The sequence below is a fragment of the Uranotaenia lowii genome, chromosome 2 (genome assembly GCF_029784155.1).
Source record: "Uranotaenia lowii strain MFRU-FL chromosome 2, ASM2978415v1, whole genome shotgun sequence".
Lineage (NCBI taxonomy): Eukaryota > Metazoa > Arthropoda > Insecta > Diptera > Culicidae > Uranotaenia > Uranotaenia lowii.
Window position 1 is genome coordinate 221,645,727 of NC_073692.1, and position 24,111 is coordinate 221,669,837.

General features: G+C 36.1%; 2 protein-coding genes across 6 annotated transcripts in view; one reads left to right on the forward strand and one right to left on the reverse strand.

Annotated features, from left to right (window-relative positions):
• Nucleotides 1–9,443: 9,443 nt before the first annotated feature.
• LOC129749391 (WD repeat-containing protein 7) overlaps nt 9,444–24,111 on the reverse strand; it is a 39,335-nt gene continuing 24,667 nt past the window's right edge. For 2 of the 5 annotated variants that reach the window (XM_055744357.1, XM_055744355.1), the window contains 5 exons: nt 19,467–19,559; nt 16,269–16,423; nt 14,816–16,204; nt 14,621–14,747; nt 9,444–10,918 (listed from right to left, as the gene is read on the reverse strand). In XM_055744357.1, the coding sequence (XP_055600332.1) occupies nt 10,575–10,918; nt 14,621–14,747; nt 14,816–16,204; nt 16,269–16,423; nt 19,467–19,559 (2,108 nt within the window). In that variant the 3' untranslated portion in view covers nt 9,444–10,574. Of the gene's footprint in view, nt 10,919–14,620; nt 14,748–14,815; nt 16,205–16,268; nt 16,424–19,460; nt 19,560–24,111 lie in introns of all 5 variants that reach the window. The other 3 variants (XM_055744356.1, XM_055744354.1, XM_055744358.1) reach the window with 2 other exon arrangements.
• On the forward strand, nt 18,340–19,430 carry LOC129749393 (uncharacterized). Its single transcript, XM_055744359.1, has 6 exons — nt 18,340–18,437; nt 18,493–18,546; nt 18,603–18,632; nt 18,695–18,769; nt 18,837–19,093; nt 19,163–19,430. The coding sequence occupies exons 1-6, from the start codon at nt 18,371–18,373 to the stop codon at nt 19,340–19,342; spliced, it is 663 nt and encodes a 220-aa protein (XP_055600334.1). The 5' UTR covers nt 18,340–18,370; the 3' UTR covers nt 19,343–19,430.

Sequence of the window (24,111 nt, forward strand, 5' to 3'; positions counted from 1 at the left end):
AAAAATCATACAATTTTTACAGATATAAGTGATCATTTACAGATTCTTACAACTTTCAAAATGCTGTCGGAACGTCAAAGAACGGTTTTGAAAAGAGATATCACAGATCACGTCAAACTTAATAATTTGTTCTCAAATTACATCCGAACATTTGTCCCTGGAGAAAATGTGAATAGTGGCATCGCATACAAGAGATTACTTCAACTTACAATTGTATGTTTAGGCAGTGCACAAAAACAGTTTTTAAAGAAATAAATCTCAAAAACAGTTACTGTCCTTGGATGTCTATCGATCTTTGGGCATTGATAAAGCTAAAAGATAATTATCTGAAACGTGTGAAAAATCATCCCAATGACATACACCTCAAAGAAATGCTTGCACATATCAACAAAAAATTGCATCACAAAAAGCAAACATGCAAGCGGCTGTACTTTGAAAATCTTCTAAATAATACCCCCCATACCAAACTCTGGAAAAACATTAATCAACTCTTGGGAAAATCAAAAAAATCGTCGCAAATTCAGCTTACAGACAATGGTGAGCTTATAACTGACAAAAAACATGTTTCTGATAAATTTAACAGTTATTTTTCTTCAATTGGATCAGATCTTGCCAAGGAAATTCCCACTGAATCGGAATTTGATGTTTTATCTAATATAAATGAGGTGCGAAACTCTTTGTTCCTACAACCAACCGATGAAAATGAAGTTAATCTGATCATACTGTCTCTTAAAAACAAAAAAAGTTGCGGACCAGACTGTTTCCCTACAAGCGTGTTAAAAAATAATAACGTTCCATTTTCTTATATTTTAACGAAATTTTTCAACTTAATCATTGAAACAGGCAGCTTTCCAGAGTGCCTTAAAATAGCCAAAGTTACTCCTATTTTTAAGTCAGGTGATTCGGATGATGCTAATAACTACCGGCCAATTTCAACTCTTAGTGTTTTCAGTAAGGTGTTTGAGAAATTAATGGTAAAAAGAATTATAAATTTTCTTGATCAAAACAATATCCTTTATAAACTACAATACGGATTTAGACCTGGATCTGGCACACTCGTTGCAATCTCTGAGTTAGTTGACTCTATAATTAAGGAAATCGATTCGAAAAATATAGTTGGTGCATTATTTCTCGATTTAAAGAAAGCATTCGATACGCTAAATCACGAAATTTTGTTGGCTAAAATGCACAAATATGGAATAAGGGGATTAGCTAATGATTTAATTCGTAGCTATCTTAATAACCGAAAACAATTTGTCGTTATTGATGGAACAGAAAGTGAATCTAAAAACATCTGCGTTGGTGTGCCTCAAGGCAGCAATATAGGGCCGATTCTTTTTCTTCTATACATCAATGATATATGTAATCTTCCACTAAAAGGGACAGCTAGGTTATTCGCTGATGATACAGCTCTTTTCTATACAGGGAAATCCCCAATCACAATCATAGACAATTTAGAACATGATCTTAAATTGTTATCCATGTATTTTAACAGTAATCTTCTTTCATTAAACTACAAAAAAACAAAGTACATGTTATTTCATTCTATTAGAAAAATTTTACCTCCCCACCGGGACCCACACCTTAACGAGTTTGTGATACTCAAGGTCAAGAACTTTAAATATCTCGGGTTACACTTAGATGAAACTCTTTCTTGGAATTGCCACATACAAAATTTAGAGAAAAAAATTTCCCCCCTCTGTGGTGTACTTTGGAGATTAAGAAACTTCATACCTCAACATGTTCTGCTCAAATTTTACTATGCACACATTCACTCTTTATTAAATTATCTTATACTAGTTTGGGGACGCGCATCACAATCAAATCTCCAAAAACTTCAAACGTTACAAAATCGGTGTTTAAAAAATATCTACAAGCTTCCTTTGCTTTATCCAACTAGACTCATCTACTCAACCACATCCCATAATATTTTACCTCTAGTAGACATTTGTGACTTTCAAACTATAATGTACGTCTTTGATAGTTTACACTCAACAACGATCATCCGAAATATTCATTTCTCGACTGCAATAAGAACACATAATACTCGCCATTTAAATCAATTACAACGATGTCGATCATCTACCAGTTTAGGTCAGAAAAGGATTTCTTTCATTGGTCCTACAAAATATAACTCCTTACCTAACGAATTAAAAGAAACCAATTCTCGTTCCATGTTCAAAAACAAGTTACTCCAAATATTCAAAACTAAATTAAGTCGTTAAAAAAAGTCGAACAAAGTTAGTCTTAAGTACCTATTTTTAAATTTTTGTAGCAATAATTTATGTAAAATTTAGTATAACATTTAAAATCTTATTAATTTTATTTTTTTTGTAAATTTGTTTTATTGTTGTTGTAAAGAATAGTAAAATTTAATTTTAACATGAATCTCTTAAAAGGAAATCTCTTTCCATTGAGATTCATGGTGTCAGTTAGTTTAATTAGTATAGTCACATTTCCCCGCATTAAACAACCTATTATTGCGTTCTCAGCATGAATTAAATTTTGCTCGCGTATAACTTTTTAATGCCTTTTGCTGCCAGACATGCTGAGAACAGTAGCGTCCATTACCAGGAGGCTCAATTGAGCCTTTTGGTGTGGGGGAGTGTGGTGGGCCGCTATATAAATTAAAAAAAAAAATGTTTCTAGTGGTATTGGATTATAAAATTGTATGTAAATCTTCCCACTTTCTTTTTTTCAAATGTCCGCAAAGAGTCATACGCATACCATAATTTTATATACATCAGTGCTAAATTCATATTTTTCAGACAACAATTTCTGCTGAACTACAAATAGTTCTTTTTTTAAATCTTTTAAATGGTATTGATTTGATCGGCAAAATATCAATCTGGGCGTCATTCATTACTTTGTGCTGTACAAATGATTCAGGAATCAAGAAGAAAAAACACATCTAGGCTTCATATGGCCACCACATGCATTGAAATTATGCTTGCTTTAGAAATGCGCGCCCAAATATTTCAACTAATCTAGTATGCTATGCCATGGTTACCATCCTCTCTCGACGTTTGCTTGCGACGCCTTGGACGACCATAGAGACGAAAAACAAATCGCCCGGCGCCCAAAGTAAAGAAAATCTCCAAAAATGGATGTCATGACTTTAATTTCATTCAAAAAACTACAAATTTAATTATTACGGACAATTGATGCGACTTTCTGTTATTTTTATTCGATATAAACCGATTCGCATGCCTACAGAATATTCTAAAAATAATTTCATTTGAATCGTTAGGGTCATTTCGGAGGAGTAGTACTACAAACACCGTTACAAGAGAATTTTATATAATAGAAGATATTTGTTTTATTTTTTTATAGAACGAAACAAAAGTTGCCATATTATGGAGGCAGTTCATCCATAAGAGAAACTTTATCAAATCTGTTTTGAGATCTTCAATTCTCTCTAAAGGTGCTTATTAGAACTGAAATTCGAAGTTTTATTAATAAAAATCAAATATTTATTCTATTCAACCTGTTATGTTAGGATAGCGGCATTTTACAAACATGACACTCTCTTATTCCACCTTCCAATCATTATGAAACCATCATAAAAGCTTAAATTTGAAGGTTTATTTGAATAAGAAACAAAAACCACCCAACTTTTTGTTTTAAGCTTCTCTACGTATAATTTTTAAAAGTCAAAATATTTCATGAAAAAGTATCAAAACCTTGTATGAATTTCTAAATTTTTTTGAGTTTGTTTATTCATAGAATTCTTGCTTGCCTTATGTTCAAAGCGTATCACCCTCAAATTGCATTGATTAGATATGTTGCCTTGTCATCCATTTCGTCAAACGGCCGTAGGAGCATTAAACCCGATAGACCCATTTAGAAAACCTTTAACCTACACCAAATTGAAATTAATGTCCTGCATTTCATGTACAGTTTTATTTAAAAAAATTTGGTCTGACAGAGAAATGTATTAACAAATATCCAAAAGACAAATTGTCCCTCCCATTTCAAAAGAGGTTGGAGGGAGGACCCTGATGGACCTCATGGGACAATCACAAAAAATGATAGTTTTATTTTGTGAACTGAAAAATTTTTCTTGGAAAAATGCTCATGAAAGTGAGGGGGGGAGGTGTAGTTTAAACCCTAAATCACCCTCTCTCTCGTTCGCACGGCCATGATCTCTCTTATTATTAGTGTTATAAAAAAGGGTTTTTTTTTAAAACGTTCTCAAACACATATTGGATTTCAATGAAACTTGATGTTTCCTCGAAGAGAATCCATTAACTTAACACTTAATCGTACATCTTTCGAGGATATGATGGCTAGCATCTCATAAATGCTAACACCACCAACCCACAGAAAGTGTACTATGTATGCCGTGACCGGGTTTCGATCTCATGACCGTTGGCTTAGAAGACTTGAAGGCTATCCTCTATGTCACGGGTCGGGCGGCGACGTGGTAAATCCACAAGGTGGTCGGATAAGGTTTGTTTTTTTTTCACTTCGAAAATTACTCAGGTGTGTAACAAAAGCTTTCAACAACTAGGAAAAAATGTAGGTAAAACAAACGTCACATCATTCAATCTTCGAATGGACGCATGGAATATGAAAGTAACTGAAGAAAGTAAACCGCAATCACTCTGGACTTCCGAATGGCACACAATGAGTGATGATTGTGAAACATTAGTTAGCACTTTTCTTGCATAATATTCCGAATATTTACTGCTATAATATTTCCATAAATAAATTGGTGTTTAAATTGCCCAGCGAATTTATTTCTCAACGACACTTACCCAAAATGCTCGCAGAGAGCGCCAACGAACAGAAACAGGTAACAAACATAAAAATTAGTAATTTACTCATTTTAATTTCAGTTAAAAAAAACACGTTTTCCTAAAGGATCGAATGCGTTCACTAAAATTAACTGTAATATCACAATCAACCGGGAATGGAAATCAGTCAATCTCGAGTTTATCTGCGCACTATATTGAGTCAAACCACTTTTCACAACGTCTGGAGCAGGACTGAATTCGGCCGATTCAATGGGAATGACTCAAACAGTGGAGTCCCCCCAAGTGAAATTTCAATCGCCGTGTGTTTGTGTGCCCCCCAAAGAGAAAGAGAGACCTCTTCTTCCTCCTTCCTAAAGTGCGCCCGGATGAATAACAAACATAATAATGTTTCCACCACACAAGCCACTTGATGGGTATCTTGTTGTTCGTCGGTAACTTACCCCGCGCGCCAAAGAGAAAGAACTCGTGCCGCGTACCGGCTGATCTCCATGAGCTGCATCACGTTGTGATGACCCCGACCTGAAACGAAATCTATCCCTGCGAAAATCGATAGGCTGGTTCATGTATGGGGTTTTTGATAGCTTACCTTGGTTAAAAATTATAAGCAACATCAAATAACTTTTCACATGAACGCCACGTGGAAATGTGCATGGATTTTTGCCACCATGAAAATACCGTGGAACCATCAAAGCTCGCGTAGCAAGCAGAATTCATATAATTTTTATATGAGTTGGAAGTTCAGCTACATGCAATTCACGTAGATTTTATTGTTATACTAACGTAGGGAGTTTTTTCGCAGATATTAAATAAAAAATTTGTTGATTTTTCAGGATATTTTATTTTTTTCAAATACACAACGCACTTTAATTTTGCACTTTTTACACTTAACTCCACTTTACACATAAAATCGTAGCGAAAATGTCAGTTTTGTTGCCTCCAAACTGGTTGCCTGGCCGTCCATGCTGCCCCAACTCCGAGTTCTGTAAATATAGCAAAACATGTACATAACGAATACACAACAAATCTCTTACTACTTACGAAAAATTAGCTTCTCCATTGGATCTGCGCCGTATTGAGTACAGAATCCTTTTCACATAGATTTGACTTGAATGAGCTACATGAACATACAATAGAATGCAATCCTTTATTATACCTAACGATTCGCTAGATCTTCGCGTAAATCAGATGTGTATTCATTTTGACAGCTTACAACTATGTGAATTTCACGTAAGGATCAAATGATTTTTTATTTTCTCCTACGTGCTTCACGTAGGGGAAAAGTTCATATAACGCCCCATGTGGCTAATACGCGCCACCCTTGTTTTGAAGAATCTGAAGCATTTTAAGCCTGCAAAATATTAAAAATTTGTTCTAAATGCTGTGATTGGTCATGGCAAGTATGAATTATTCCTTAAAATGCTCCTGTGTCGTGATAATTTCACAATTTAGGTTTTTCTTCATTTAGATCTAAATTTTAAAACACTTTCAATAAGGTGTCACCAAGCAAAGAAAAACGAATAAGACAATATTTTCTGACACATCGATAGAGGAGAATCTAAACTACGATTTAATGCTAAAAAATTATACCGAACTCGCTATGGTATGCTTTTTATGGGTATGTTTTATCACGGCCCATGCGCTCGCTATAACGCGCCAATCATAGTAGGCTGAAAATAGCATTAATTTTTCAAAAAGGCCAATTTTCATTGAAAATGAACAAAAAGTCTAAAACCACATTTTGAGTGTTCAATCAGCCCAAAAAATCTACTTTTCATTTTTTTTTAAATTTTGATTAGTTCATTTTGATTTTCTTTTCAGTCAAAGTGTCTGTAAGTATTGGTGTGTTTTCGGTCTTCGGCTGCTTTCGGGTGTGTTCGGCTGCTAGGCGCGTATTGAATACACGGCGGCGCGTATTTGCAACACAGTTTTGTTCTGTGGCTTTAAATAAGGTTTTTTAAAATCAAGTTTTTGAAGCAACTATAGCAATTTGAGTAATAAAAAATCATAGGCATTTGTAGAAAACAATTTTTTTCTACGATTGCACCCATTTTTAACACAATTTGTACGTGGAATACAAAGAAAATCAGCGATTCGCTTAGGTGGCGCATAATAGGGCATATTCCCCTAATAGGCGTCTACGTGAAAATCCAGGTGAAGGAACATTTCGGTATCGAATTTTGAATACGGCGAATGCGCCAACTGTAAACAAATCCAGATAATCACATAAATGCGTTAAACTATTCATTTTACATCCGAAAATATGATCTCCTTTCAATTTTTCTTATTTTAGTGAAGTTAAATTTAATTTTTTAAATAAGGCGAATAGCTTTTTTTATGAGTGTGTAATCCCACAGTTCATTCGCCCATTTCCCCTCGAAATTTCGTCGCGAACAAAAGGGCCAATAGTTATCTCGAGATGGAAAAAGGGCATTGAAGTTTTCGAAAAAAAAAATTCCAGGACGAGGAGATGCACAAATCAGTATTTATAAGATCGTTGAATGTGCTAATGTGTTAACGTGATCATTTGGACCCGCTTTCAAGCCGAAATTTGCTTGAATATTGCTTCTTTAATGAGTGACCCAAAAGGCGAATAGTCATTCTGCAATTCAAAAGGGCACTCCAATTTGGCGAATGAACAAAATGAGAGCACCAGTCTGTGGTAAAAGGGCCCACAGTTATATTTATTAATTTTTTGTGGTAATTAGTACGGAAAAGCTATATTTATCGATCGGGTGTTGAAATTAAACCAATTTGAAAGCATTTTAGCGACTTCTTTAGGAAAATGATTGTACGCAGCTAAATAGGAAATTGATTTTATTTTCTGAAACTTGGAATGCGTTTTTCTCAAAACAAAGGTCTTGGCGCATTCGCCGTATTCAAAATTTGATACCGATTTCTATTTCGGCTGAGCGAAGGAATATCAAAAGTTTGAAGATTCGGAAAGAAATACCGAGTTTGGTGATTTGTGGTTGCTACATACACAGATATACATTTCTGTTGACATTACAGAGAATCCGATTAAAGGGCAAGTAGTGAAACACGAAATTCATTTAGAAAAAGGGGTAAAATAAAACAGATTTGATTGGTTGTTGTAAGATTTCAAAGTAACAAAATAAAATGTGAACGCTTTATTTACGCTTTAAGCACATTTTTTTTGCAGTTTTTGCGAATAATCACGATATCATCATAAAGGCAAACGAAACCGTTTCCGGGTTGAGTTGAATGTGCTTATACCATTTTTTCTTCATTTTTTTACATTGCTCGAACCACCTTATTGCAAGTCAATAGTAATCGGATGGTTTGGGGAGAAAAACGTGATGGAATAGCCGTCCAGAGGGAGACGTTCAGCTTCTACCGTCTTTCTGCTTTCATACGCCAGTGGATTTTTAAGCAGCATCCCAAGATCGAATGAACGATCACATGATTGACCTTTGCGAGTGAGCTGCGGGGACGCATATGACCTACCTTTTCCACTCCATTTCATATTAGAGATCATTAACAACATACATGTACGCCGCTTGGATGATAAATAGCCAAACATCTAGATGGACCACAATATAATTACACCAATAAAAAGAGTTTATCGATGAAATAATGTTGGGAGAATTAAATTCTTGAGTTTGAAAAATTTTAACGTATTAAATGTTGCAACTATACCATTTCAACTGTAGTTCATCTCAAACTGCCAACCTGAAAACTACTTAAGAACTGCAAACCGAAAGGTAATAGACCCTTACGTTACATCAAGCCACATTTCTGTAATTTATGTATGTAGGCATCATAACCATCATCATAACTGATTTCGAACGGACTTGATTCCGGAGGCTCATTACTCATCGTAGATTCGTTATATTTAGATCAAAGTAAAATAAGAGAGAAAACTAGACCGGTCTTGGAAGGAGGATGTTGCATATGGAGTTGCAGTAAAAGCCAACTCACGCCATGGGAGACTTCAATGCGCGTTGTGTCAATAACCTTTTAAATCATTAAGCCACCGACAGAGACAGGTAAAATGTTGTTATGTTTTCGTACTTCTTGTAAGTTTTTTTTAAGGAATACTCATATTCCCGACAAGACATAGTATTTTTAAACTCGCGTCCAAAAAAAATTCCTACTAAAAAAGTTATAAAATTCCAACGAACAATTTGTCCAAAATAAAAATAAAAAAATCGACGTAGATCAAGGGCTGAAGCCTAGGATCTAAACAAAAAAATAAATAAATAAATAAATTACATTTTTATAAATTGTATTTCATCTAAAGGTTTAGCAAGTTCCCATACACACTTCAGACGCAATGCACCTTTTGCCGGTGTTCCGATAAAGCTTGAAGCCTAACACTGACCTCCTAGTGAGCAATGATTAGTTTTATAGCATGTAGCGCTTGAAATGCATCATGTTATGTTTTATTCTTTCCAAATTCATTGATGTAGCTCTTCGGTACAATGTAACTTCAACGAAAACTCAACTACACTGACAGCTGAAATTTGATTCTAATTTTTTTACCTTAACCTTTTTTTAAGATGTGGTTTCATTTCACATTGATTTTAATTTCGATTTTTCATTGTTTGTTCCAGATGTTCTGATCAAATTAATACTTTCAAATGATTTTTTTCGCTTGCATTTAAATTTTTATTGATCGTTTTAGGACGTTGTGATAAATTTGAAATAAGCTACGCAAACTGATAATTTTAGGATATAGTATATTTAGAATGTAACAATAATAGCCATATATAATTATTAACAGCAATCTTAGTGCACCTTATCTTACAGTGATAGTTACTTGACAATATAACTCGACCTAATTCCATTGAAATTTTGGTAGAACAAAATCAACACTAATTGCTTAAATCTATCAAGTTAGATAAATTTTCGCGAAAAGAATCTTGAAGTAATCGTGTTATCAATCCACAGAAATAAAAATTTCCCACCGCCAATGGAGCAAGACAGTCGTGCAAATATTGTCATCATCCTTTTCCGATTAACGGAAAGCAGGTCATCTGGCCAGCCGATGGCATGAAGCTTAAACCGAAAAGAAATAATGGCTCAAGCCACATAGCGACCAAATTCGTGATCATATATAGGTCAAATCATAAATCGTCCACTTCCACTCCATTAATAAAGGCAGCAGGTGCCTTCCTCTCGGTCGACTGAATCGATCGCGCTGTGATTATCGGCAGGTTTGTCTGTATATTTTATTCGTAAGAGGCAAACGCGCTAACAACGGAATGGGATAAAAGGGAATAATCTATACAGAGGATGAACTGGCGTAAAGGAAACAAAGAAAAAATTTACGGAATAAATACGCAAAATTTGCATAATTATATAAGTGGAGATCGCGACCGATTGCTGCACTGATTAAACAGGTAGACATGAGGTCCATTTCCTTTTGGAGTAACGTTTATTCTGGAACGCTTTGTTTTCAGATTTATACACCTACAAGCCGTGAGGCAATCGGATAGTGTTGATCTAGTTGCAGTTGTTAACGTATATGGTTAAGAAATCTGTTTATATGTAGTAAAGAAAAGAGTAGTTAGTTTGAAATTTCACCTCCCCAGCAATTGTTTAGTCCTTAGTAATATTGCATCAAATTCCAATTTGATAGAATAAATTTTACAAGTAACGTATTACATTACCATCTGAAAATACACAGCTTTCGAATAATTTTTTTTGCCAAACGAATCATAAAATTTCATCAATGAAAACAATGCTGCTGATGCCTCTTTTTTGCAGCACTTGCAGATGATTTAAAATTACATAAATTTTAAAACTTACTGTTTAGAAGCGTATAACATAATATTTAACAAATTTTATACTTTATACATTGAAGCGCGTCTCTGACCCATCGGCCAGTATAAGTGTAACCGTCCGATTATTAATCCAGTACAGCTTGGCCAGTCGCATGGGATTCAGCCGGGCCACATCCGGAATCGGTGCGGTTGAGTAGCCCTTGATGCAACGGGTTTGGGATTGGCCCAAACCGAACATTCCGGTACTGGTTTGCCAGAATGAGAGTCTGTTTTCGGCGCAAGAATAACTTACCAAAAGTTTGCCATCCGGACTGAAAGCAAGCGCGGTCACGGGTTTTGTATGCGCCGGAATCATCTGGCACTTGTTCTGCCGCAGTTCATAGATGGCTAAATGACCGTTGTTGGCTCCCACTGTAGCAAATAGAAGTGAAACACAGTTTTGACTATTGATCCAGGAACTATTAATGTTGAAAATAATTTCATTGAAAGTCATTATTGTCATCTACTCGAAAAGATTAATCATTTTTTGATTTATAAACCCTCCTCCGTCACAGGTTTTCGATATCCGCTAAACTGTCGTTGGACGCATAATTTTCACATGTGACATTTCGACGTTTTTGAGTTTTTGGTGCAAATCGTCATTATTTGATACGTTAATTGAAATTCTTAGTCGAAACATAAAGTTTATTCTAGAAATTTTAAGAAAAATTCAAAGTCAAATTGTCACACTGGGAAAAATGGATGCATTCATAACTGTCGCACTGAGACGATTGGACGCATATTTGTCCCACTCAAGAAATGAACGTATTGTAACTCCGGAACTTTTAAATAGATTTTCACCAAACTTGGCATACGTGTACTAGATAGTTGGGAGGGGATCACGAAGATATAAAGAGGGGGAGGGGTCACTGTTTTCGCGAAAACCCAGCATGTGCAAGAAAAACTCTGCAAACTGCTTCGGGTTCGTTGCTGGCACTTGGCAGAGTGCATGTAAACGTAACTAGCAGTAATGTGTGACAGGCGGAAATGTAATCATCAATTGTCTAGGATGGCCATATGTGATTGACGGTGGTTTAAGCAGACCATTTCTTTTTGATTTTGTTTTTGACACATCTAGCAAAATACTAGAGATGTCTGTTTTTGCTTCTCTCGCGGTTGCGACGTTTTCAGCACGGCAGCTGACAATGATTTGAAGAAATGTTGCTTCCTGTTAAGTGATCGAGCTGCCGCAAATTGCTCCCCCGTGCCGTTTTATTGATCAAACCCGTTAAAACTTCATGTTAGACACCCGATAGTGTAAACTTTCAATTTTTTTTCAATTTAAGCTTCCATACACGAATAAAACACAAGAGCCACACACGAAACGCCAAACCAAACAACTATTGGGCATATGCTCGTGGTATGACAAATATGCGTCCATTTTTCGACTTTTCATAGAATTTCGCGGCCTAAATGTCACACAACAATTTTCATTGAAAAAACAGTTCATTTTCAAAAAATTGATCAAGGCTCATATGATAGGAGTATACTTTAGAAATCCACGGCATTGAAGTCAACAAAAATTGCGAAACTGTGCGATAACAGCTTTGCCTTTTTGTAACATGTGACAATTATGCTTCCAACGGCAGTCTTAATTGGACAACGATCGCTAGAAACTCATATATCTAATGATAAGAACAAAAGTGATATATAATCAAATATGTCCACATGGAAAGGGAGATGGGAGTCAACTAAATGTCCACGTTGTATCTGAACGGCCCCATATTGAAAATATCGCGTTCTTTCTAAAAGTGATGGATCAGGCCAGTTTCCAGAAGGTGGCGAAGGCTGGACGGATGCGCTGGGCAGGACGACAGGGTGAGGTGTTCAGACCAAGTGGAGATTGGTCTGGCAAATGTGGGATGCCCGGAAAATTGGAGAACGGTTGCCATGGACCGAGTGAGTTTAAGGAATTGTGTTCATCAAATAGACGAAAAACTATGTAAATAAATAAATAATTTTCTTTAAACTTTGAATCCCACTATCCAACTGTTTAATGTTGGAAACAATATCATCATAAGTTTATCGTACAAGTTTGGTAAAATCTTCCAAAAACTCAGAAACTTTTTTGCCACTGTAAGGTCTTTCATTCATTACATCACGGTGTGTTTCGTAGAAGGAGGTAAAGAAGAAAAAAAATACAGTAACAGTAACGCTTATTTTTGCATGGGCAGAAAGAAGAGCTTTTCCCGGTTCATTTCCACCAAAAATTAAAATATTTGGTCGGTGACTCCCCATACACCTTTTTTTTGAAAAATTTCTATTTGAAATCTTTAAAAAATATACATATATTTTAGGTGTTTTTTATTTGCAGAAGCGCTTATTCTCTTAGTTCTAACTTTCCATATTTTTGAATTGAATAAGTAGCTCAACAAAAAATTTTCTAAATTATTTCAAACTAGTAATAAAGAGCTATTAAAACGAAGAAAATGGCATAAAATATCTTCTTATCCTAAAATTAAAAAATCAGCTGGCAAATTCTGTCAGCAGTCTTAGAGGGTAAAATTATCTGAAATTATTGGAATTATCTGAAATAATTTTTTGTATCTTGCTTAAATTTTGCGTGTTACTTTCTCTTGATAAAATGATTTTCATAAGCCTGGAGTGTTTTATTAAACGTTTTATTTCTGTTTTAAAGCCCAATTTTAGTAACCATCATGTACACTGTGATTCTCCAATTTTATTCAAAGATTACTTTTAAGGTTAAGTAATCCTAGCTTATACAGTTTTCAACCCACTATATTATTATAATAATCTCTTAAATTCTTTGATTTAAATTGAATTTTAAAGTTTTTAGGAATTTTTAATAGAAGTTTGAAATTGTGATAAACTTGAAAATATTCCAAAAAAAAATGCATTTCTATCTTTTTGTCGATCCTAAATTTACAAAAATCAACTTTATTGTTGGCAAAAGTGAATTGCAAATGATCGATAGCAAACTAGCGCGAAACGCGTTAGATTCATCATGTTTTAGATGTGGTCAATGAAATTGAAACTTCTCCTGAAAAATTAGTTTTTCATGTTTAATTCAAGATTTCAAAAATATCATCAGTTATAAATTCTTATGCAAAAATGAAGTTCAGATGATTGGATTCACCTTTAATATGAGAAAAAATAATTTGAAATTGATGTTATGTAGCCGATGATGCACGGATTTCAATGCAAATACTTTTAACTAAACTTCGAATTTTAAATTCTATTGAAAACTGGTCTGCTGCGATTTGTTTAAATTTTAATCTGAGGTAAAAGTAATTGAAAACTACCATAAACGAGTGGTATTATCAAAAAAAATTCTAAAATGCTTATTCATATGCAACTGAGCATACAAATAATGTGGGGTGAATTCAAAAAACAAGTTTGAAAAAGTTGTTTCTTTAAATTTCATTAAACCAGAATTAAATTCCCAAGATATACACATATGAATATACATTTAAGTTTCATTTTGATAACACTAATAAAAACGAGAATATTTTAAATAATAAAATTCGAATAAAATTTGCATATATAATAAGTTTTTCTATCCAAATCACTTATCTTTCTAGGCGTTGAACTTTTTTTATGTTTTAGAATGACAAGAACTTGCATAAAAATTAAAAGGGCAATTTTTAAAGAAAAATATTGCTATTCCATTGCACTGAAATATTTTTTCAGATTGAAAATTAATAAATATACATAGATTATAAATCTTAAAAAAAAAAAAACAAATCGTATGGGGACTCACCGACCAAATATTTTAATTTTGCCTGTAAAAGTGCGTAAAGTGGAAAATGTTTAAATTTTTCTTAAATTCTGTATTTTTTTTTACAAAGATACTCTTCGGGGCTTCAAGCCAGTTATCGCAGAAATATAAATAAATGAAACATTTGCCCAGATCGGTTGAGAATAGAGAAAGAGAGAGAGAGATATATATCGATTTTCAGTCAGTCATATTCACGCTACTAGAACTACAAAGAAAGTTTTTGACCTGGACTTACAAGAAATGTCCATAAAAGGGTCCATAAATCAGAAAAGTTACAAGCCTTCAAACTTGTAACAGTGAAAGTGCTGTAAAAAAAAATAGATGAATACACTTACCAGCAATTCTTCTCGATTGTCCGCAGTGAGAAACTTGATTAAATTTACACATAGCTGGGCTTACTTCCGCGAGGCCCTTATTCTTAAGATCTCCTCCATCGACACAATGTAACGTTATATCCATAACCTGTTGAAAATAGATAATTCCAAAATTTAAACACATAGGACGAAAACCAAATGAACACGAAATCTTACCTCAACTAGTAGATTTGCAATATCTGTCTGCATTTTATCAATCAACATTTCAACGCACTGTAAAATTTCTCTCTTAGCCCTATGCAGGACCGAATTAGTTATAGGGACACTAATGGCTTGTGCGTTCTGTTGCATGGTATTGTACCGGGCAACCTCACGTGCCATTGTGGTTATGAAAGCAGCTGGTCGGGCAGTCGCAATCAAACGGAGGGCATGTCTAGCTGTTCTACAAGCATCCGCTTGCGGTGTCAATGGAAGTTTGTAATTCAAGACAGGAATGAGACGATTAGAGTCACAACACATTTCCAGCAACCCTAGCAATACTTTACTGACGTCGATGTATGGTTCCCAAACAGTAAATCCACGTCCAATCAAATCGATGGCAGCCCTTCTCAGTGGGGTATAAGCGGGAAGTTTAGTAGTTGGTGGGGCAAGTAGCAAATGTGTCAGAGCCATCGACGTGGACCGAGCCAGATTATTGTTACCAATGCCAAAACCTTCTACGACAGAACTCTTACGACGATTTTCATTATTTCGTTTGCCATCCGACGATGAAATATCTTGTCCAAATTCTGCCCCTATAACACCAAGCAGTACAACGGCGGTTGTTTGTTTTCGTTTCAATTCCGCCAAACTTGAAGGTTTGCGCACAACTTCTTCCTCTTCTTCGGATTCTTCGTCTTGGGCTTCCATAGGTTGCCCTCCAGGTGTAGCGACAGGAGAGCCTGTGTTAGATTGGTTATTGGGCTGTGTCTGTTGAACGATGGGTTCAGTATGGGTGTACATTGGAAGATATTGAGCCCAGCTTTCCACAAGTTGTTTTCTACCCTTTTTACCCATTCTACCGAGTTCCCCGAGAAGTAGCTGTTGAGCAGCTTCACGGATCTCCAAACAGTGGTGCTGCCAACGGCGGGCCATCATCTCAACTTGAGGTCTCTTGAAAGTGTTCGCGTCCAATGCATCTATTTTTTCCGGAAGTAAAAAGCAATGATGAGTTGAAAGAAGGCTCCAGCCTTGCTTAATTTGAGCTTGTTGCTGCGTGAATAATTCCTCTTGCTCTTCGTCATTTGTCCAGGAAGCCCGAGTTGATTGACGGTGCAACTTTCGGTTACGTTCCTGTTCCGGTATGAAGGTTGCCATATTCATGGACATTAGGGTATTAGACATGGCAATCAAGGCCAACAAATGATTCGAAGTTAAAGTTGTGCTCAGTTCCCAATGTAAACGTGCGGTGAACATTTTCGTCAAATGATCTTGCCAAGTGATTTCTTTTGACGACAAAACGGCAACGTCGGTTGCTTCTGTTGGGGCACCTATATTATTTTGCCACGTTGGTAGCAATAGAGACATATAGCCGCCTTTCGATAATACGCCAAACGAAACTGGAATCTAGGATCAAAAGGGAAGAATTGAGAAAAAAAATACGAGAAAATACCCAAGCGTTGAAGTGTACCTTTGGTTTCAACAGGCCTAGTTGTGTCTCACAGACCTTATCGAGATGGGGATCCAAACCCCACGAGTGCAAAAGCGACAAGAGTAGTTGGGCAACCTCCATAACATGCGTAGCTTCCATACGAGGGGCAATTTTGCGACTGAGATCAGAAGCATCTGTGAAAACAACTTTTTTTGCTAGTAAATGAAATCGATTTTATGTTTGATAAAATATTTAATTAAATTATATTCTACTGAAATCATAAAACAAAACATAAAATGAATAAAATTTACCAACACCTTATGTAGCGCTCATTCCCTTAAATATCTAGAAATTTTCAGGTTTTCCTGGATAAAGTGTGGTTGGAAAATTATTTCATTAGGTGAATATATTTCAAGTGCGTTAATTTTGAAGTTGTTTATACATTGGGAAGTCTCTGGGTTAATTTCCTAACATATAAACTTTAAGCAATTGTTATGTTATAGAGAGAGCAAACATGAATTACCAACTACATCCAGCTGATCTAACCCAAGTAAGAGGTTCGAAACTTGAAGAACAGCAGTACATGTAGAAAAGGAAGATCTTACAAAAAAGTCACGTTTAATATAGGGTTACCATATCCCGAAATGCTAAAAAGAGTACAATGAAAAAAAATCCAATGAAAAAAAATTCCAAGAGTACTAAGACTTTAGTAAATCAAAATAAAACAGAGTTACTTAAAGTCATTTAAATGCTGTCAATTTGTTGGGAGAAATAGGTAAGATTAAGTATTCCAGGTTGACTGCTTTATCAATGGAAAAAAATGAAAAGCCCGGTCCGGTCCGGTTGGCCAGAATCTGGGCCGCAGTCATCGAGGAAAATGCCCAGATTTATCAAAAATCTAAAAAAATCCAAACCTTAAAAACTTTTTATTTACATAATGTATGATTTTTTTTACCTTGTATGAAACAAGGTGAACGAAATACACGTGCAATCATTTTTTGGAAATGTTTAATATGAATTGATAACCGCTGGTGTAAATCAATTCACTTTTTCTCTTGAATTTTTATAAGAAAAGCCTGGATTCTGGTCAGATATGGGCTGATATTGCCGGTTTTATTTTTATTGATGATTTTAAAATCCGATGTCCGATATTGCAAGGATTTTAGGAAAAATGCCCGGATTTGCCGGCCCGCTTAGAAAATATGCTGGAAAGCTAAGGTATAACGCATATGATAATTAAAAATTGTCTCATTTTTTTTTTCAACTAATAAAAAGAGAAAAATCAAGGACTGAATATTCCCATTTGGATTATTCGAAGAAAGTACTATTTGATGTTATGCTGACAAACTACACAACACCCGATAAAATACTTGTTTTCAAAAAGAGATTTTAGACACGTATGTTTCCTTTAAGCAAACAACATGTTAGTTTTGTGCTTTACGAATCATTTGAATATATTGCTTTTGTGCTCTTTGATAACTGTTCGCGGGTATATTGCATACTCAAAGGCGCTTATTGCGTTCATTGTAAATTCAAAGATTCCTTCCTTTAGGTAACATAATCAAAGTTTTTGTAAGTTGTATTTCTAGCGCATTTCTTGTATGAGATGTGTTAAACACACTTCATATACTGAAACAAAAAAGTTCATTTTTCTGATTAAATGGCTCTCATAAAAAAGAGTACATTTCGTAAAATTTTACAAAAAGAAGAGTACGCTCATTTCTCGATCGAAAAAGAGTACATGTACTCTTAAAAGAGTACGTATGGTAACCTTAGTTTAATATGATCATTGTTTCTACGCCTGCATGTCATCGAGAGCTCAAACACAAGCACAATCGACTTACACATTACACTTACTTATTTTTTTTACTAGAATGGAAACCTCTTCCTAAAGTCAATGTGTAGGTACTAGAATTCCGAGAAATATGAATGTGTCCCAAAGAGAGCCTGGCATTATGAAAAATAGCAGACATCTGGTTCAGATTGAATATTCATATATCACTTTTGTTTAAATACCTATAATGATAAATTATGTTGCACTACTAGTTCCATCTCATTGAACAGCATGTGCGAAAACTAAAAAGTCGCTCTATATAAGGCGATCGATTTCCGATGGGTTTCTTAAAGAACCTTCATTAAAAATGTTTTCAGCATTTTGGTTGTTGCTTTTCGTTTCCTTTGTGTATACGGAAAAATCTTCAGCTGGCGGTAACAAATAAAATGAAATTTTAATCATATACATTTAAAAGTTCCACCTTTTTAGATGAGGATATATTCTCTTATGTTATAGAAACCGACGATTCATTTCATGGAGACGGTATAATCAATTTAACCATGCATTGGCACCATGCAAACATTTTTTTCTATTTTCAGAACGAGTCGGGATGAGTGGACAGCATACAGGTTTATGCCGAGTAAGTTGTATAAAACTGTTCAGATAATACGTTTGTTTATCTTTGAACTAGGCCCTATGACAGAGATTTTCGATTATGGTTCACACTCGGATGAAGCCTTCGATTCAAAGAACTCAGTACCTAGCAGTAAGAAGCCTTAATAGCTTAAATGTTCGCTGATGTGTCAATTCAAAATTTCTTATGCTCGACACAGGTCGACCGACAACGGCTGCTCCGACGACTGAAGCCACTATTATATCGATGACCGCTAAGCCACGTGTAACCGAGAATGTGGGAAGTTCTGAACCTAGAACTGGTCGACAGGACACTTATAGTCGTGTGACCGACATTTTGAATCGAATCAATTTGAACGGAGTGCAGTCGGAATTGCTCTCGGATGCTAATATATATTTGAGTACCTTTAAAAATAATGTGATTTTCCAAGCAAGTCAAGTGGATGACTTCTCGAAGGTTTGTGAAATTTTCAATTTAATTTAATGTAATATGACTTCCTTGTTTTTTTTTATTATTATTATTTAGATCCATGGATGTTTCTACAATGCAGGACCAACTGCTGACGAGTCACGCAACTATATGATTATGGAATTCGATAACTGCAGGAAAACATGTAGCGTTAATGCTTTAACACGTTATAAGAATAGTCTGGAGTACTTGGAAAATCTTATCCATAGCTGTATTGGATCACGGATTGTAAAATAACAATCCTAAAAATTATAAAAACAAAAGAATATATCTATTCCCAACTTAACCAAAATAGAAATAAATAAACAAATAGATGTGCAAAAAACTACATTTTAGGTGCTGTAAGCAAACTTACCCTTACCCGTATCACCAACATTTTTAACCACACTGTCCAATTTAGCCTGAACCTTGGTTTGTACATTTTCGGCACCTTCTTTCATTTTTGCCAAAATTCCTAGATTGAAAAAAAAATGGCACAGTGTTACCGCAATTGGTTGTAGCGATCACGACTCTACATGCAATCAACCTGCTACCGGTGCACTATTATGACTATGAGCTCCGTGCAAACATTTAATTTGTAAATCTTGAAAACAACTATAACGTCTAGAATATAACAAACAATACTGTCTAAGCATCGCATTTATAAAAAAAAATCGTATATAGTATGTTGAAGAATGATACGAACTCCATAACGCCATGTTTTCGGAGCAATAGATAACTCTCAATTTTATTAGCTTAGCTTGATTGACTACTCACATCCACTTAATCATTAAGTCCGAAATGCTTCTTCAACATTTTTCTTTCGTATGAATATACCAATGCTAGTTGGAATTATTTTTTTAATGTTTCATTATTTGGAAAATATCGTTATGAAAATAAATATATTTCGAACTCCATAATCGTAGGCGTGGCTCAGTAGAACGAGTTCCACATCGCCAATGGTTGCTACTCCGTGATTGACCGAGGCCATCAGTTTTGTTCAGAGATCAAATGAATGGAGCCTGGGATTGGCATCACATTCACAATGCTCAAACCTGATGCTCTCTCTTTTTACATCAATAATGGCGCCGGCCACGTCCTAGTAGTTATGACTGGAACTGGAACTGGAGATTGGAAAATATAGAAAAGGATGAAAGATCAATCTTGTGCTTTAGGGCCGAGATCAACTCTGCATCCTGACAAAATAATTTTGGTTTGGAGGTTCGGGTAAACGGAGGTGATCGCGAGACTTTTGACTAGTGTAATTAAAACTTTCAAACTTATTCTTCTAAACTCCTACTATTGCCTAATGAAATTAGTTTATGACTTTTTCCCTAATAATATTTCCTATCTCAATTTTACTTTAAGTATCACTACTAAAACTTAATTAAAAAAAATCTGCCTTCATTTTGAAAACTTTAAAAAAAGATCTATTTCTCATTTAAAAGAAATAAAATGTATTGAATAAACAAGTTGATTACGTGTTTGACGAATTTTGAGATCTATCGCAAATCAATCAAAAGTGTTACTATATTTTACCGTATTGATTGAAAAAAAAAAAAAAACAAAAACTTGAAAACTTGTGTAAAATTGGTTGATTTCGTTTCGTATTTACTGTCTCCAAAGTAAGTTTCTAGAAATTTTTTTGATGAAACTTCAGATATTAGACCTGAAACTTTTTTTCCTACCCATGTGATAAATTCGAAGAAGGAAAAAAACGTTGTCTGCTCTAGCGGATAGCCTGGCGCGAGTCTAGTATACCAGGCGTATTGGGTTCGATTCCCGGTATCTTCTTCTTCTTCTTCTGACATCAACATGAGCCATGGCCAACATGGCCAGCGTCCTGGAAAATGGAAAAACTTGCGTCTTTCATTTATCTTTTCAACATTGTATCTGTGATATACTGAACGCATTGCAGATGAAAACTGCAAAAGATACGACATCAAGAGGAGGAATAAAGGGTGGAGTTCCCCGCCAAACGCTTCATATGATTTTTTAATACGTTTATGATTATACAGTAGGTTATTGAAGAGATAAAATTATAGAATAAAAAATAATGGATTGATCTCATCAAAACTACCGAAGCTTGATGCAGATACAAATACGTTGTTGAAATGATGCCATCTGGGACCCTTTTTCAGCTATGATTACATTTCTTATGGACTTCAACCAACTTCAGAATTTTGTTGACTATAGCTTCTCCGTGGTGATATAAATTTAATTCGTCCAACGAATGCGTCCATGTTAAAATTTGTTATTTTATAATGAAATTAGTATAATCGAATATTGGGTTCGATCCCCTGTATCGGCAGAAAACTTTTGGGTTCGAATGCTTCAAGTGGCCGACAATAAGATGTATTAGGTAACTCACTACATGTTTATTTATTAAGAATGTTCAATCAGTTATCAGCTGGCCGGGTATATACACAGATGCCGGAATACCTGTAAAGTAAACTAGCCCTCCTGATTGACTCGTTTTTCCAAAAATATACCTATAAAGCACACGCAATACATTCGCTTCACAACAGTTCATACAAAGCCATGGGGCACGGGTATGGTGTACGGTGCATTGAAGATTTGTTGAACTAAATAATCTAAAAGATGCATGCAAGCACATAGGTACTTAGGCAGAATGTGGGGAATCCGTGCACCCATGGTGGATAACCGTATGTGATCGGTACTACACCGGTCATGAATAATGTTCTTGTTGTTTGAATATGTGTCTTAATCTATGTTCACTTGACACTTTAATCCATTTGCTCGTAAACACCATTATTTGTGATCGTACCTTAGCATAAGATCAACTCTCTCTCGCAACATAGCGAACACCGCGGAGAGAGTTCACATAATAGTTTAGGTTAGCCATTTTTAGTTAGACAGAATAGATCAGTACCTTGAATTAGAAGCACGGAATTTTACTTCATCTCCAATAAAGCCTAATTAAATTAAGTCCAACTAAGCGACTTCTCAGTAGTGGATCCGAAATCGGCAATTGTGGTAAACAAATCGCAACTATAACGTGCATACTGTGTGGTGCTTACTCGCAAACCTACCCCAAAGAGGAAAACAAATTCTTCCCCCAGCGGGTGAACAGCTGACTAGTGAAGTGCCGAAGACTTACCTGGACATTCTTGCTGCTGGTAGATTCCGTCGACGAGAGACGGGAAGAAATACCTCGAAATCCGAACCCCCCCATCGGCCGAGCCCGAACATTTGGTCCTTCGCAGCCGGATTCGAGGACAGGAAGCTCATCTGGACCAGCAGAGGAATCATCAATCGCCATCTTCCGAGCGCCATAGCAGTTGTGGTTTGTAGATAATCCACACCAAGGTAGGCCCTTTTGTGATTTACTCACCGCGGATCAGATCATTTTGGCCTATCTTTCACTTGGCCAACGGATAACTTTGTAAATTGGTAAAATTAACCGACACCGCAATAATAACCAAACAATCGATTAGAATCAAAACAAACGGAAATCTTCTACAGTGCCGTTCGAATGTTTTGAAACACAGTGCAGCACAAAAGTTTTGCAACAAGGAAAAATTAAATAACTTTTTACACTTAATTGCATTTTGTGGCCAAAGGTCGGTTGAAGGTGGAAGTGCAAGTGCATTTAGGGTGGTGCACTCTACAGTGTCGATCAAAAATACATCGACACTTGAAAAATTGAAAGTTTTTAAACAAATTGGAATTTACTTCCAGTGGTCACTGAGACACTGAAGAATTGCTGAGACGCATTGAGACAAGTTGCTAGACTACAGTATCGTTCAAAAGTATAGCAATATTTCATAAATTAGATTTTTTGAAAAATTTCAAATCACTTTCGGAGTTTATTTTGTGGCGATTTTAACATTGCTGGGTGGCGTTCATACAAGTTGCTGACTACAGTACCGATCAAAAGGATAGCAACATACACTAAATAAAAATATTTTGGCGATTTTTATTTATAAAACACATCCGAAAGGTCAATCGTTGGTGGTGTTTCCGATCGTTTTTGGTGTCAAAAGTGTGATTTGAGTGGTGTTGAGTGATGGCTAGCAAGGCGGAGAAAAAGTTAGCAGCGGACCTTCTGACGAGACGACGAGCATGTGCCGAACGAGATGTGGTGGAGAAGTTCGTAGCGGATTTCACCTATGAACGGGACTGTTGCCAGGTTGCGGTACGTTTGGAGGCGCTCAACAAGTGCAACGAACTCTTCTTGAACGTGCAGAACGACATCGAGATGGGTGACAGCGAAGAACGGTTCGAGACACATCTGGAATTCCGGGCGGATTTCGAGGATCGGTTTTGCAGAGCAAAAGGTTTCTTGTTGTCCAAACTGGAAAGTAGGGAGCATCCGTTGAGTTCGACGATCATACACGCATCGGCTTCTCACAGCATGTCTTCAAGCTTTCATCATCGTCTGCCAAAAATCGATTTGCCGAAGTTTAGTGGAGATGAATCACGCTGGATCTCGTTCCGTGACAACTTTCTCTCGATGATTCACTGCAACGAGGATATACCAATCGTCAACAAGCTGCAGTATCTTTTGCAGTCGCTGGAAGGAGAGGCAAGAAAACCGTTCGAGTCTGTGGATATCCAAGCCGATAACTATGCGTCGACGTGGGATGCATTGAAAAAGCGGTATGACAACAAGCGTTTCCTTAGAAAAGAGCTTTTCCGCGGCCTATACAACCTTCCACCCCTTCAGCATGAGTCCGCACAAAACCTCAACACACTCGTTGATGATTTCCAGCGACACGTCAAGGCTCTTGGGAAGTTGGGCGAACCGATCGAGCATTGGGACACTCCGCTCATCTTCATCCTGTCAAACAAGTTGGATTCGGCGACGATTCGTGCATGGGAGCAAGATACTCGACAGAAGGAAGAAGTGAAGTACGACGAGCTCATCGAGTTTCTCGTCCACCAGGTCCGGATGTTGAAATCCGTGGACAGCGATCTCCAGCATCGTTCCTCAGCGCCCACCGTTTCCAAGGTGGCCGGTCAAATCCCGAAGAAACCAGTTCCCATCCGATCTGTCGTGAACA